This window comes from Antechinus flavipes, chromosome 3, assembly GCF_016432865.1.
Source record: "Antechinus flavipes isolate AdamAnt ecotype Samford, QLD, Australia chromosome 3, AdamAnt_v2, whole genome shotgun sequence".
Lineage (NCBI taxonomy): Eukaryota > Metazoa > Chordata > Mammalia > Dasyuromorphia > Dasyuridae > Antechinus > Antechinus flavipes.
The window spans coordinates 117,340,905-117,354,635 of NC_067400.1; the positions used below are offsets into that span (position 1 = coordinate 117,340,905).

Below are 13,731 nucleotides of genomic sequence, written 5' to 3' on the forward strand. Positions count from 1 at the left end.
GATGGAAGCTGCTATCCAAATAAAGAACTATGGTATCTGAATGCAGATCGAAGCATACTACTTTAACATTTTTGTTTTTGTTTTTCTCATGGTTTTTCCTTTTGTTCTGATTCTTCTTTCACAACATGACTAATTTGGAATGTTTAATATAATTGTACATAATAACATATACAACATAGATCAGATTGCTTGCCATTTTGGGGAGAAAGGAGGGAAGGAAAAGAGGTTGAAAACTTAGAATTCAAAATCTTATAATAAGTGAATATTGAAAACTATCCTTACAACTGGAAACTGAGTGGATGCCCATCATTTGGGGAATAGCTGAATAAGTTACTGTATATGAATGTAATGGAATGTTATTTTTCTATAAAAAAAAATAATCAGTAGGAAGATTTCGGAAAGGCCTGGAGAGATTTACATGATCTGATTTTAAGTGAAATGAGTAGAAACAAGAGAACTTTGTACACAGCAACAAGATTATGTGATCATCAACTGTGATAGACTTGATTCTCTCTCAGTAATGGGATTCAGGCCAAGGACAATAGCCTTCTGATGGAGAGAACCACTTGCATCCAGAGGGAGGACGATAGGGATTGAATGTGGATTACAACCTATTATTTTCATCTTTTTGTTATTGCTGCTGTTATTGTTTGCTTGCTTTTTTTTTCTTTCTCATTTTCACCCTTTTTGATCTTATTTTTCTTGTTCATCATGAGATATATGAAAATATGTTTAGAAGAATTGCACACGTTTACTCTATGTTGGATTACTTGCTGTTCAGGGGAGGAAGAAGAAAGGGAGAGGTGGAAGAGAGGGAGAGAAAATAAACTTGGAATACAAAAAAGTTTTGCAAGAGTAAATGTTGAAAACTTTTTGTGTGTATTTTGAAAAATAAAATATTATTGTAATATTAAAGAAAAGAAATAACTATTGTTACATGTAATTAGAAAAAATAAAATACTATTAAGTAGAGAGGGGAAGTGTAGTGAAAGCTCAAGCTACTTCACTATCCAGACAACTGCAGTATCTGTCCAATATATATTGCCTCTCCAAACTTCTATTATAATGTGGACAGTAAGTATCTTTTGATCTTTTGGTTTTTCATCTGTAGATTTTTAGGCAGATTTCTTTTGAGAAGTGATAGATCTTATTGAGGTTTTGTAACATTATTCTGGAAATTAAGAGTTTACTTTGTGCCAAGAACTAAGCCATGAGGCTGCAAAAGAGCAGATCCTCCTCTTAAGAAGCTCACATTTTAATGGGGAATGCAAATAATTCCATAAATATCAGATATAGACATTGTAAATGGAAAGTCATCTTAGAGAAAATTCATTAGTTGGGGGTGGAGGGCAGAATGCCTGAGAAAGGTTTCTTGCAGAAGATGGGATTTAAAGTTAGTCTGTTTTTTTTTTAATTAATATTTTATTTTTCCTAATTAAAGGAAATTTTTAACATTCTTTAAAAAAAAATTGGGTTCCAATTTTTTCCCTCTTCCCCCTCCCTAAAACAGTAAGCAATTTGATATGGGTTATATATGTACAATGACGTAAAACATTTCCATATTAGTATTGTTGTGAATGAAGTGACTCAAGGCAATTCCAATAGACTTGTGATGGTAAGAGCCATCTGCATCCAGAGGGATGACTATGGAGACTGAATGTGAATTACAATATAGTATTTTCACCTTTTTTATTGTTGTTGTTGTTTGTTTGCTTTTTTCTTTCACATTTTTTTCCCTTTTTGATCTGATTTTTCTTTTGCAGCATGATAAATGTGTAAATATGTTTAGAAGAATTGCATGTTTAATCTATATTGGTTTACATGCTTTTAAGGGGAAGGTTGGAAGAGAAGGTAAAAAATTTGGAACACAAAGTTTTGCAAGGATGAATGTTGAAAAATATTTTTGCATGTATTTTGAAAAAAATTCTATTATTTTTTAAATATAGTAAAAATGCTATTATATTTTTAAATGTAATATTGTGAAAGAAATAGACCAAAAAGAAAGAAAAACAAGAAAAAATATATAGTGAAAAATATGCTTCGATTTACATTTAGACTACATCAGTTATTTCTGTGAATGTGGATAGCATTTTTCATTATGAATCTTTTGGAAATGTCTTGGATCATTTTATTGCTGAGCTAAGTCTTTCATAATTGATCATTGCACAATGTTCCAGTTACTGTGTACAGTATTCTCCTGGTTCTGCTCACTTCACTTTTCATCACTTCATATGAGTCTTTCCAGGTTTTTCTGAAATTCCCTGCAATGAGCCTTGAAGGAAACCTGGAAAATTAGGAAGCAGAGGTAAGAGGAGAACATTCCCAGGCAGGAAGGAGAATCAGGGCAAAGCAAAAGGGCTGGAAATGCAATGTCATGCACGTAGCACATAAGACAATGTGACTGGATTGTAGAATAAAAAGAGGGGAGCAAAGTATTAAGAAGATGGAAAGGGAGCAAGTGTAAAGGACTCTAAATACCAAACATGTTTTAATGGTTCTTGGAGGTAATAGTGAGTCCCTGGCGTTTTTTGCGAAGGGAAAATGAGGGGTTATGGTAACATGGTTAGACCCCCACTTTGGAAAGATCACTTTGACTGCCAGCTGAGTAGGTATTGGAGTGGGAATAGACTTGAAGTAGATTGTCTATTAAAATAGTCCAAGCAAGAGGTGATGGGTGCATATGTGAGTGGAGATAAAGGTAGTTTGATATAGATATAGATCAATATTTTTCTCATTAAAAAAATTCAATATGTTAAGTGAGAGGAAATTATAAGGCTAGGTGACTAGGAAGATAACAGTACCCTTGATAGGAAAGGGAATATGCAAAAGGTAAGATGAAGAGCTCTACTGTAGTTTTTATTTTGAGACAGTTCTATCTAATCTGGCATATTGAAAAGGTAGTTGGTGATAGGAGGACTGGATCACAGGATTGAAATCAAGGATGATATCACAGAGATCTTATCATTGAAATAAGAAGTATGATTAAATTAATGTGCTGTATGTAGGCTATCTGCAAACAAAAATATCTGGAGGATCTATCTACAGGAAATTTAAATTTTTTATTTTCTTTTCATTGGTGTCTTTTTTTTTTATATCAAATTCCCTTTTAATTAAATTTTTTTCAGTTATCAAGGTTTTTTTTTTTCCTCTCCTAAGTCTCCCCACTTGGCTAAAAAAAAAAAAAAAAAAAAAAAAGGAAAAAAAAATATGAATAGCCAAGCAAAATTAATTCCTGCACTGGCCACGTCCAAAATTATGTATTATTATTCACCTTGAGTCTATCATCTCTCTGTCATGAGGTGGATTTCATCCTTCATTATCAGTCCTCTGGAGTCATATTTGATTACTGCATTGATTAGAGTTCTTAAATCTTTCAAAATTGTTCATTTTTCAAATGTCATTATAATATTAAGTTACTCTCTCCTCAGTTCACTCTGCATTAGTTCATACAAGCCTTCCCAGGTTTCTCTGAAACTTGTTTTATTATTTCTTTTGATACAATTACATTATATTCATATCTTATAATTTGTTTATTTATTCATTCCAGTTAATGGACATATACCACCACCATCCCTGAGGTTCAAGTCACATTTATTTCTGAAGATATGTCCATCTTCTCTACCCAATGAGCCATCTTATAACAAAAATTTTTAAAGAATTGACACATCTGGCAATATTATCTACCATATTCACAGCCTCCAGGATTTCTTTTGCACAAATTATCTTGAATCAAACCTTTTATTTTATTTCTTTCAAAATCATCTCCATTGTGTGTCTTCTGTCCTTGTTCTTGATCAAGTTCATTATGTTTTATCCAAATTCAGCTTCTAAAGAGCCATATCCCACATAAAAAAAATCTATTACAATAGAGGGGAAAAATGAAAATGTGATTCTCTTGAATCTCACATTTATCAGTATTGGCTCAAAAAGGGAATAATGTATACTCATCAGTATACTTACCCAGTTCTATGTTGTTTAGAATTTCAGTTCTGTATTCTAAAGAATATAGAAATTTATCTTACCTGACAGGACATGGGAAGGAGATAAAGCAGAATGGTATGGGGGAGCAGGGGAAGGGTTTGACAAAGAAGGCAGATTGAGAGATGCAGTAGACAGAGATAAAAAAAACTATCAGGGAGGGAAAAGGTAAAAGAAGAGAGAGGACCAACAGGAATTAATTTAATAAAAATATTTTTTAAATGGGTAAATTTTCAGAAATTATTTCCATTCTCCTTCACCTTCCCTCCCTTTCTTCCTTCTTTCTTCCTTTCTTTTTTGACTAGTCCAATTTTTTTTAAAAAAAGAGATCACTTCACAGCAGCACAATTGATGGAAAGCTGATAGGGAATATGAGCTGCAACATTGTTTTATCAAAGATAACCCTTGAATAGCAAAGAAGAAATGAACAAGTGGGATCATAGATTAGTAGTTGGTAATATATGATCTTGGTCACCTTTTGTAAACTACAGTATTTGGGAGAGGCAGTAGACAGAAGTAAAATACTTTTCAAGAAGAAAAGGAATAAAAGAAGAAATAAGACAAACAAGAATAATAGGATGGAGGGAAATATATGTTCATCATAACATGAATGGGAATGCAATGAACTCTCCCATAAAATGGAAACAGATAGCAGAGTAGATCAAAAGCCAGAATCCTACGATGTTGTTTACAAGAGACACACACAGAGTAAAGATAAGAGACTAAAGAAGAAATGATTATACTTTAGATGAGGTTAAAAAAAAAAAAAAAAAAACCCAGCAGGGGGAGCAATCCAGATCTCAAACAAAGGGAAAGCAAAAATTGACCTAATTAAAAGAGATAAAAAAGGAAACCACATCTTGCTAAAAGATCTCATAGACAACAAAGTAATATCAATACTAAACATATATGTACCAAGTAATATAGCATCCAATTTCTTAAAGAAATTAAATGAGTTACAGGTTCACGATCAAAGAAAAGATAGAGAGTATAACAAGATGTTAAATAGATCCTCTTTTGATTATATTAAAAATTTTTGTACAAACAAAACCAATGCAACTAAGATTAGAAGGAAAACAGAAATCTGGGAAGCAATCTTTACCACTAGTGTTCTCTGATAAAAAGTCCCATTTCTCAAATATATAGAGAACTGAGTCAAATTTATAAAAATACAAGCCATTTCCCAATAGATAAAATATCAAAGGATATGGATAGACAATTTTCAGATGAAGGAATCATGTATAGTCAAACGATGCTCTAAAGAAAAAGTGCTCTAAATCACTTTTGATGAGACAAATGCAAATTAAAATAACTCTGACAACTTTACACCTATCAGATTGACTAACATGACAAAAAATAAAGTGATAAATATGTTAAAGAGGATGTGGGAAAATTGAGCGGTAATGCATAGTTGATGAAATTGTGAACTGATCCAAATATTCTGGAGAGAAATTTAGAACTATGCTTAATGGGCAATCAAACTGTGCATATACTCTTTGAACCAGCAATAGAATTACTAGGTCTGTATCCCAAAGAGGTCATTAAGAAAAAGGGAAAAGATCTACAATGTGCAAAAAAAAAATTTAAAAGCTATGTGGGAAGATGAGATCTTAATGCACAGTTGGTGAAATTGTGAACTGATTCAACCATTCTGTGGAGCATATTGAAACTATGCCCAAAGGGTTATAAAACTGCATATCTTTTGGCTTAGCAAAACCTTTATTAAGGTCTGTATCCCAAAAGAGATTTAAAAAAAGTAAAAGGACCCATATGTACAAATAATATTTATAGCACCTTTTTTCTGGGGCAAAGATTTGAAAATTCAGGGGATGGCCATCAGTTGGGGAATGGCTTAACAAGCTGTGATATATGAATATAGATATTGTGCAAAAAGAAATGATGAACAGGCAGATTTCAGAAAAGCTTGGAAAGACTTATATAAACTGATACAAAGTAAAAGGATCAGAACCAGAAAAACATTGTATATAAAAACATTGTACTATATAGTATCAGCACCATTGTATGAGGATCCACAACGAATGACTCAGCTTTTCTCAGCAACACAAATGATCTAAGACAAGTACAAAAAACTCATTAAGGAAAATGCTATCCACACCCAGTTAAAAGAACTGATGTAGTTAGAGTCCTTTTTTTCACTTAATTTTGTTTGTGTTTTTTTTCCCTTTGGTCTTTTTCTTTGTTCATTACTGTGACTAATGTAGAAATATGTTTTATACAATAGCACATGTATAACCTATCCTTATCATTTTAGGAAGAAAAAAAGAGAAAATTTTGGAACTCAAAATCTTATAAAAATGAAGGATAAAAATTGTCTTGACATGTAATTTTGGGGAAAAATACTTTGAAAGAAAAAAGAAACAAAGAGCTATTTTCTCCTCATCCATTGGTTTCTAACGACTTAAGAGGCCAAATATGTTACTTCCATTGTCTCTAATGATAAATGCAGAATACTACAAAATCATTAGCAAATTTGTTCCATATTGAATCTATTATCATGAAACAATGATTTGTCTCACAATGAATTTGAAATGAGAAAGATTTGAATTCATATCCTGAATTAGATAGAATTACTTGCTATGATCCTAGGCAAATCTTTAACCTCTTAGGCTGTTTTCTCATCTGTAAAATGAGGATAAGAACATATACTTCATATCACTATATGTCTATGTAGTAGCGATAAGGATCTACAGATCACATATGTAATGTTCTTTTTAGAGTATTAAATGCTAGCTATTATTTTTATCCTTTTAGTTTCATTCAAAAGTTTAGTCTCATGTCAAAATTTCTGCAATCTCATTTTTTCATCTTTGCTATTTTTTAATCAATAGTATTATAATCATTAGGGATTTCATATTGTTAACAAAATTGCATGTTTTAGCTATTCGTGTATTAGCTAAGGAGTAAATTGGGTACCAGGTGATTATTTGGCTATAACAACATATTAAACAAGGAAAATTATAGAATGGACTTCCATCCAGTGTGACCTCCTTCCACTGCCACAGTAATAGTGGCAGAGCAAGGAATAAAGAGGCATAGTTACTAAGGATAATATGGTATTTAAATTCATAAATATTAATTCATGTTTGTTTTCTCAATGAATAGGGAAAGAAAGAAGGGAAAAAATTTAAAAGAATGTTTTAAAAATTGTTTTTCATGTAATTGGGGGGAAATAGAATGTTAAATTTAACTATAGACATTTAAAAATTTTTAATGTATTTTATTTTTCCTTAGTTATATGTAAAAAACTATTTCAAATATTCATTTAAAACTTTGAGTTCCAATCTCCCTCCCTACCCCAATCCTTCATTGAGAAGGCAAGCAATTTGATATGTTATACATGTGCAGTCATGCAAAACATTTCCATAATAGTCATGTTATGAAAGAAAATACAGGGCAAAATACAACAACAAAGTTTAAAAAGCTAAATCTTGGGTTATCCTGATAGTGGTTCCACTTGAATTGTTTTTCCTGGCTGCTTGCAATATTTTTTCCTTGACCAATAGTAGCTTTCTGTGGTCACCTCAAGGCCTGCTCTTGATTTCATGGAGGTGGGTCTGTGTTGGTGCAGGCTGAGCTAGACTGCAGCCCATTTTTACCTGGTGCAATAGACCATTCCCATTAATCTTCCACATGATCTTGCCTAAAAATTGTTTCCCCCTTGTTTTTGGTACTCTATATTCTGGTATTCTATAATATGTTCAGAATCATTATTATAAGATATTTGAAGGAGTTTGGGGAAGAGCTCAGGGGAGTCCCTGCCTTTCCTCCACATCAATATTGATATTTTCACTATAAAACTAAAATGCACATACAAATTGGCTAAATGGAAGGTTGGCTTGCATATCCTCAAAAAGATAAAGGAATTGCCAGAGATGGCTTTATTATATATCCAAAGACTACATGTAAAGAAAAATCATTAAAATATCATTTCATGGGAGACTTAATCATCCACAATTCTTATATACTATAAAGATATTTGTAGCCAACATTTTGGAAAAAGGATAAAGAGACAGAAATTGTTCAAGGAAGTTAAGATTCTTTAAATCAAGCTGATCACTACATGGTAAAATACATGGAAAAATGTGATTTGAGATCAAGAAATGAAAGAATCCAGTGACAAGTCTCATTCTCTTTATCTCTTAAAGAAGATTACTAGGTTTTTCCTGTCAAGGAATAGTAATTTAAATTTTGTGAGATAGCTTGGTGTTTGTCATGTCTACTATTTTTTAACATCAATTTATGTTCCAAATAATCATGTTAAAGCAGAAGTCAAATACCAAAACAAAAAAGAAGGTAAAGATTAAAAGAATTTGCTATTTAAATTAGCTATTAACTCTGAAATGAGAAGTAGATTAAAATAGATTCAGATTAGTATCATTTCTTAGAGAAATTTAACTAATAAAAATGTGACTGGAGTACATGTAGAAGAGAAGTCCCAAAAGTCCAGAAATCACATCAGCTCAAAAACAGCTGTTTTTTTTCCTTTTCCTTCTCCTTTTTTTTTTAAAACCTATCTGCAGTAGCATTTGACATTCTTAACCATCTTTTTTCCTGAATACTCACTTGTCTCTTACGTTTTCATAACATTGTTATGAACTCTTCGTTCTTCTCTGACCTGTCTAACCTGAACTTAGTCTCATGAAATCATCTCTGAAATGTCCCATAACTATCCTGTGCTCTCAAAATTTTCTCTTTATGACTTTATTATTTGGTTACTTTAGCCATTCCAGTGGGTTCAGTTATCATAGTGATTCAGATTAGCTGTGTTAAACTCAAATAGGTACAGATCTCCACAATCTTTATATTGACTTAGAAAACCACAAATTAACATTATGTTGTATCACATTTTTATATACTTTATAGAACATGTCCCAATTATATTTTAATCTGGTTGATATACTTAGGAGTTCTAAGGGCAAATGTGACCTGTGAAGTTTTATTCTTCTGATTCAGATGACCACCAAAGCTATATATCCAATCCTAGTCTGTCCAACTGTGCTCTTTCACAAACTATTACATATTTCTGTTATTCTAATGCTCTTCCTCTTCTGCTCCAAATACTGGCTTTACTGGCTTCAAGTCCCAACTAAAATCTTCATGAAACATCTACAGGAAAATTTCTTCAGTCCCTCTTAAATCCAATGCCTTCTGTCTGTGCTTTGTATATATTTGTTTGCAAGTTGTCTCGTCTCCCCATATCATCGTAAACTTCTTGAGGGCACAAGCTGATTTTTGCCTTTCTTTTTAGCCCCAGCACACTACCTGGTACATAGGACCTTAGTAAATGTTTATTTATTTTTGTAGGATTAATTGGTTTATCTTCAATTCTTCGTTCTCTCTCACTCCCATTTACCCCTCCCATATTCAGTCACTTCCCAAGTTTTACTACAGTTTTTACTTCTGCAATATCTCTCATAACCATCCCCTTATCTCTGACATTTTGTTTAGTCTCATCTCTCAAAGATTTCTGCTTATTATAGCTTCTGTGGCTTCTCACTGCCCTCAGAAAAAAAATAGTGATTTTGCATTTAAAGCTTATCACATTCTGAATTAAAAAGAGATTAAGAAGAGTTGTAACAAAGAACTATACTAGAAAAACCTTAATATTTCAATAACCACAATGATGGAGCGAGACATCCCGGTAAATGCAATCAAGTGGGCCTTAGGAAACATTGCTAACAATAAGGCTAGTGGAGGTGATGGATTCTAGCTATCTATTAAAAATCTTAAAAGATGCCATTATAGTACTGTGTTCACTATGCCAACAAATTTGGAAAATACAGAAGTAACCACTGGATTGGAAAAGATCAGTTTATATCCCAATCCTAAAGAAGGAAAATGTCATTGAATATCAAAATAAACATACATACATAACAGAAAGAAGCTACCCTTCATCACTGATGATTCTTAATTATGGGATGAAATGAGGGGCTGGAAAAGCAGAAGAATTCATCTCTTCTGCTGCCAATGAGGAAGAAAATAGGAAATTAGGTGTGTCTTCACTCTATATATTACAGTGAGTCCATCATCTGTCCAACAGATATTATGTGCAGTGAGCTTTGGAAGCTTAAGTGTTTATATAGTATGCTCAGAACTGTATGTTCTACCTTTATTTTACTTTTGACAGTAGCAGTAGAATGGTATCTCAGGGAAATGCTGCATAGTATACTTAGATTTCAGCAAAGAATTTGACAGTGTAAGTCTTTCATGCTGTGCTTATAGATAAGATAGCTGTGGGTTAAGTAATAGTATAGTTAGGTAGATTTAGAACTAGTTGAATGAAATACATCAGTGTTAACTTGAAGAAAGGTCTCTACTGGAATTAAATTTACCCCCTAGTGATCTGTCATTAGCCTTGTACTTAAATGAAATCATAGAAGCTATACTTGTTACATTTATAAAACTGAGATGGATAATTGGTTGACAAAGTCAGGATTCAAAAAAGATCTGAAAAGCTTTCTAACCCTTTAAAAAAAATCTAATATGAATATGTATAAAATTATAAACTTAGATTCATTAATACGCTCTAAGGGGGTTGTGGCTTAACAAGATTTGAGAGCTTTAGTGACTTCAATATGAATCATATGACATGAGTTGGCAAAAACTACTACCTTAACTGCATTAAAAAGGGGTGTAGTATCTAAAACAAGGGATGTAAAAATTCTTCTAGATGCTTCCTGTCAGACTGTTTCTGAGGTATTCAATTTAGCATCTCGCGTATTAGGAAAAATTAGGCAAACTGGTGAATTCAGAAAAAAAGCGAATAGAATGGCTTCTAGACTGGAGAATATGAAACCATATTTGAGCCAAGAGTATCAACTCTTTTGTGTAACCTTCTACTAAAATGGCTAATAGAAAATTGCAAATACTTAGACCTTTTCTATTTTCTTTTCCAAACCTTGCAACCATTTGATGGTCAAGAAGTTAAGTTAAAACAAACAATATAATAAGAAGGGTTGCAGAGGTGCCATGGAAATAACATATCTAAGTTTGAAGTATCATTCTGCTACTTATTACCTATGTGCATTAAATAAATCACTTAACTTTTCTGGGTCTCAAATGTATAAATTAGGAGTTGGAACAGATGAGCATTTTAGGTGTCTGTGTTTAAGAAGGGGAAAAAATGGGAGGAAAAATTTAAAATTCCAAGATAGCTAAAAACATAATAATAAAATGTAGACTATTCAAGAACTAAATGTTCACACAGAAGCAAAATAGTTAAGTAGAAACTAATTTGTCACTAATATGATATTTTAATAGTGCAAATTAAAAAGTATTGACATTCTAAAAAATATGTGAGGCAAATATATATATATATATATATATATATATATATATATCATATTTCAGATTAAGAGTTGGACTAGATTTCTAAGGGCCCTTTCAACTCATAAGATTCTGCAATCCTATATTGACTTAGACTTTTTGTATTTTTCCATAGATTTTATTTATGTGATTTATTTTCTTCTTATTTTCCTTCTCATTTTAATGATAGATTTACATAATTGTACTTTTCAGTTGTTTCATATTTTCTTATTCTATTACTCAACAGGAGTTGGCAGTAATGAAAAAGACTCTAATTAATATGCACAACAGGCACTGTGGAGATAAATTACCTGCTCCTAAAAATGAGACAAAAATTATGACCGAGACAACAAATCCTGTTGATCTACCCAAAGAAAATGAAGAAAATGTATTTATACCCAAACCAACAGTGTTTGTAAGTACAATAAGAAATAATTTATATGTTTGTCACATACACTGTCATGTGAATAGAATTTACTTCAAACGCTTAAATTTATTTCACCTTACCATTTGCTATATATTGGTTATTGTGGGTTGGTTTTTTTTTTTTCCTTTTTAATAAATACACCTTAGCCTCTTAGAGTTGGAAGGAACTTTGGAGATCCTATCCTGCCTTTGAATAGCTTTATAATCTTTCAAGTGCTATGCAGATATGTACTCTGTTGCCTGCCTGGCTACTAATGTTTATGTCTTGTGGATTGAGATAACGTAACACTTCCAAAACAATATGCAGAAATTACTCCCACAATCTAGAGTTTGTCTTTCCCTAGCCATTGGTTATAGAGGAATACAAATGGGAGATTTGGGGAATAAATAAGATTTTTCTTTCTTTGGTAAATAGCCTAAGTTGCTTTGTTATATGTAATATATTTAGCTTCATGAAGCTATATACATTACATATAAATTTAAATGCCTTAAATTAAAGTAGAAAACTGAGGGGTAGGGGGGAGAGGCAGATCTCCTTTTTCTTTTGTGGGGGATCAAATGAGAAGGAAGGAAGGAATTGAGAAAAAAAGCTGAGAATTTAGACATAATGAGAATGAGGAAATAAATGAGTTTAAAAATTAGAAAAGAATAAGGATACAGAGAAGACGAACATTAGGATACATATTCTTAGTTCTGTATTTTTTCCAAGTTTAGCTAAACTATGTTTACCTTCATAACCCTAGAAAAGATCTCACAGGAATTGGTTTGCAGAAGACTATCTCTCCTTCCAAACACTAGGCAATATCATATCAATTCATAGAATATGGGCATGAATCCAGTCTTTCTGAATTTCTTTCTGGATGTTTTACATCAGAGATATTTGAAATTCAGAAAGGCTGATTGCCTTGCCCAAGTTCATATAGCCAATCTGTGGTATAAAGCTAAAGATAAAACTAAATCCTATTACCTGCTTGTATAATGTGCTAAAAGAATCAAATTAGAAGATACTTTATAAGTCATCTGGACAACCCATGTAGGGATCCTTTCTATAATATCTCTAATAGAAATCCATCTACTCTTTGCTTGAAAGTCTTCAGTAATGGGAAACTTACTACCTACCTGCGGCAATCCATTCTATTTTTGGTTAACTCTCATTTTTAGAAAGTTCTCCTTTATTTTCAGGTCACATGAGCAACAAGATGGCAGATTAGATATAGTCTGTAATACCCACAAAAACTCAGCCTTCTTAAAACAGAAATCATACACCAAAGATAAAGCATCTTCAGTTGTTTCTATGGTCTAGGACACAAAGAATCCAAAACAAGATATTAAAAAAAAAAATCTAGGAGCTATTGCTTACTGACCTAAGCTCACTCAGCAATCCTCGACCATTTCCCATACTACTAGCAGCAAGGCCACATTAGCCGACCCAAGGAAACAGCAGAGGCCTCCATCAAAACCTACCTTGTTCTCAAGCTCATCTTTTCTCCCCCACCCCCATACTTTCCAGGGCCACAGAGACTTTGAGCTCCCAACTGTGGAAGTTTTCCCTGGCCCTGACCATTGTCCTTCAGAGACAGAAGCTTGCTAGGGGTTGCAGTCCAGAAGCACAGCTTTTTGAAAGATCTAAACTGCTAATGCCAGGCCATAGAACTATGGAACAGTGAGTATAGGGACACCTAAGAAAGAAGACATTATTCATTTAGGGAGCTGTGCAGTACTCCACCAAGCCTAAGGAAACAGCACAGCGTCCAGCTAGGGTCAATTAACACACCAAAATCAGTTGAGACAGAGACCTAGGAGAGTGAACTACAAATTGCCTAATATAGGGAAAGGCTTAGATACTCTTGAGATCTGCCCCCCACTCCTCCCCCCCCCCAGGAAACCATAGTCAGAAGGAAGGGAGTCAGAAGTGAGCAATAAGGAAAACGGGGAAAGGGGAAGAACATAAAAGTACCAAAGAGTATAGGAAGAAAAAAGTATCAAAGACTTTGAACATAA

General features: G+C 32.9%; 1 protein-coding gene across 2 annotated transcripts in view; it reads left to right on the forward strand.

The window, feature by feature from the left end:
• The window catches only part of PIBF1 (progesterone immunomodulatory binding factor 1), a 294,559-nt gene that overhangs the window by 264,773 nt on the left and 16,055 nt on the right, over positions 1-13,731 (forward strand). For both annotated transcript variants that reach the window (XM_051983913.1, XM_051983912.1), the window contains one exon: positions 11,552-11,719. In XM_051983913.1, coding sequence (XP_051839873.1) covers positions 11,552-11,719 — 168 coding nt within the window. The remainder of the gene's footprint in view (positions 1-11,551; positions 11,720-13,731) is intronic.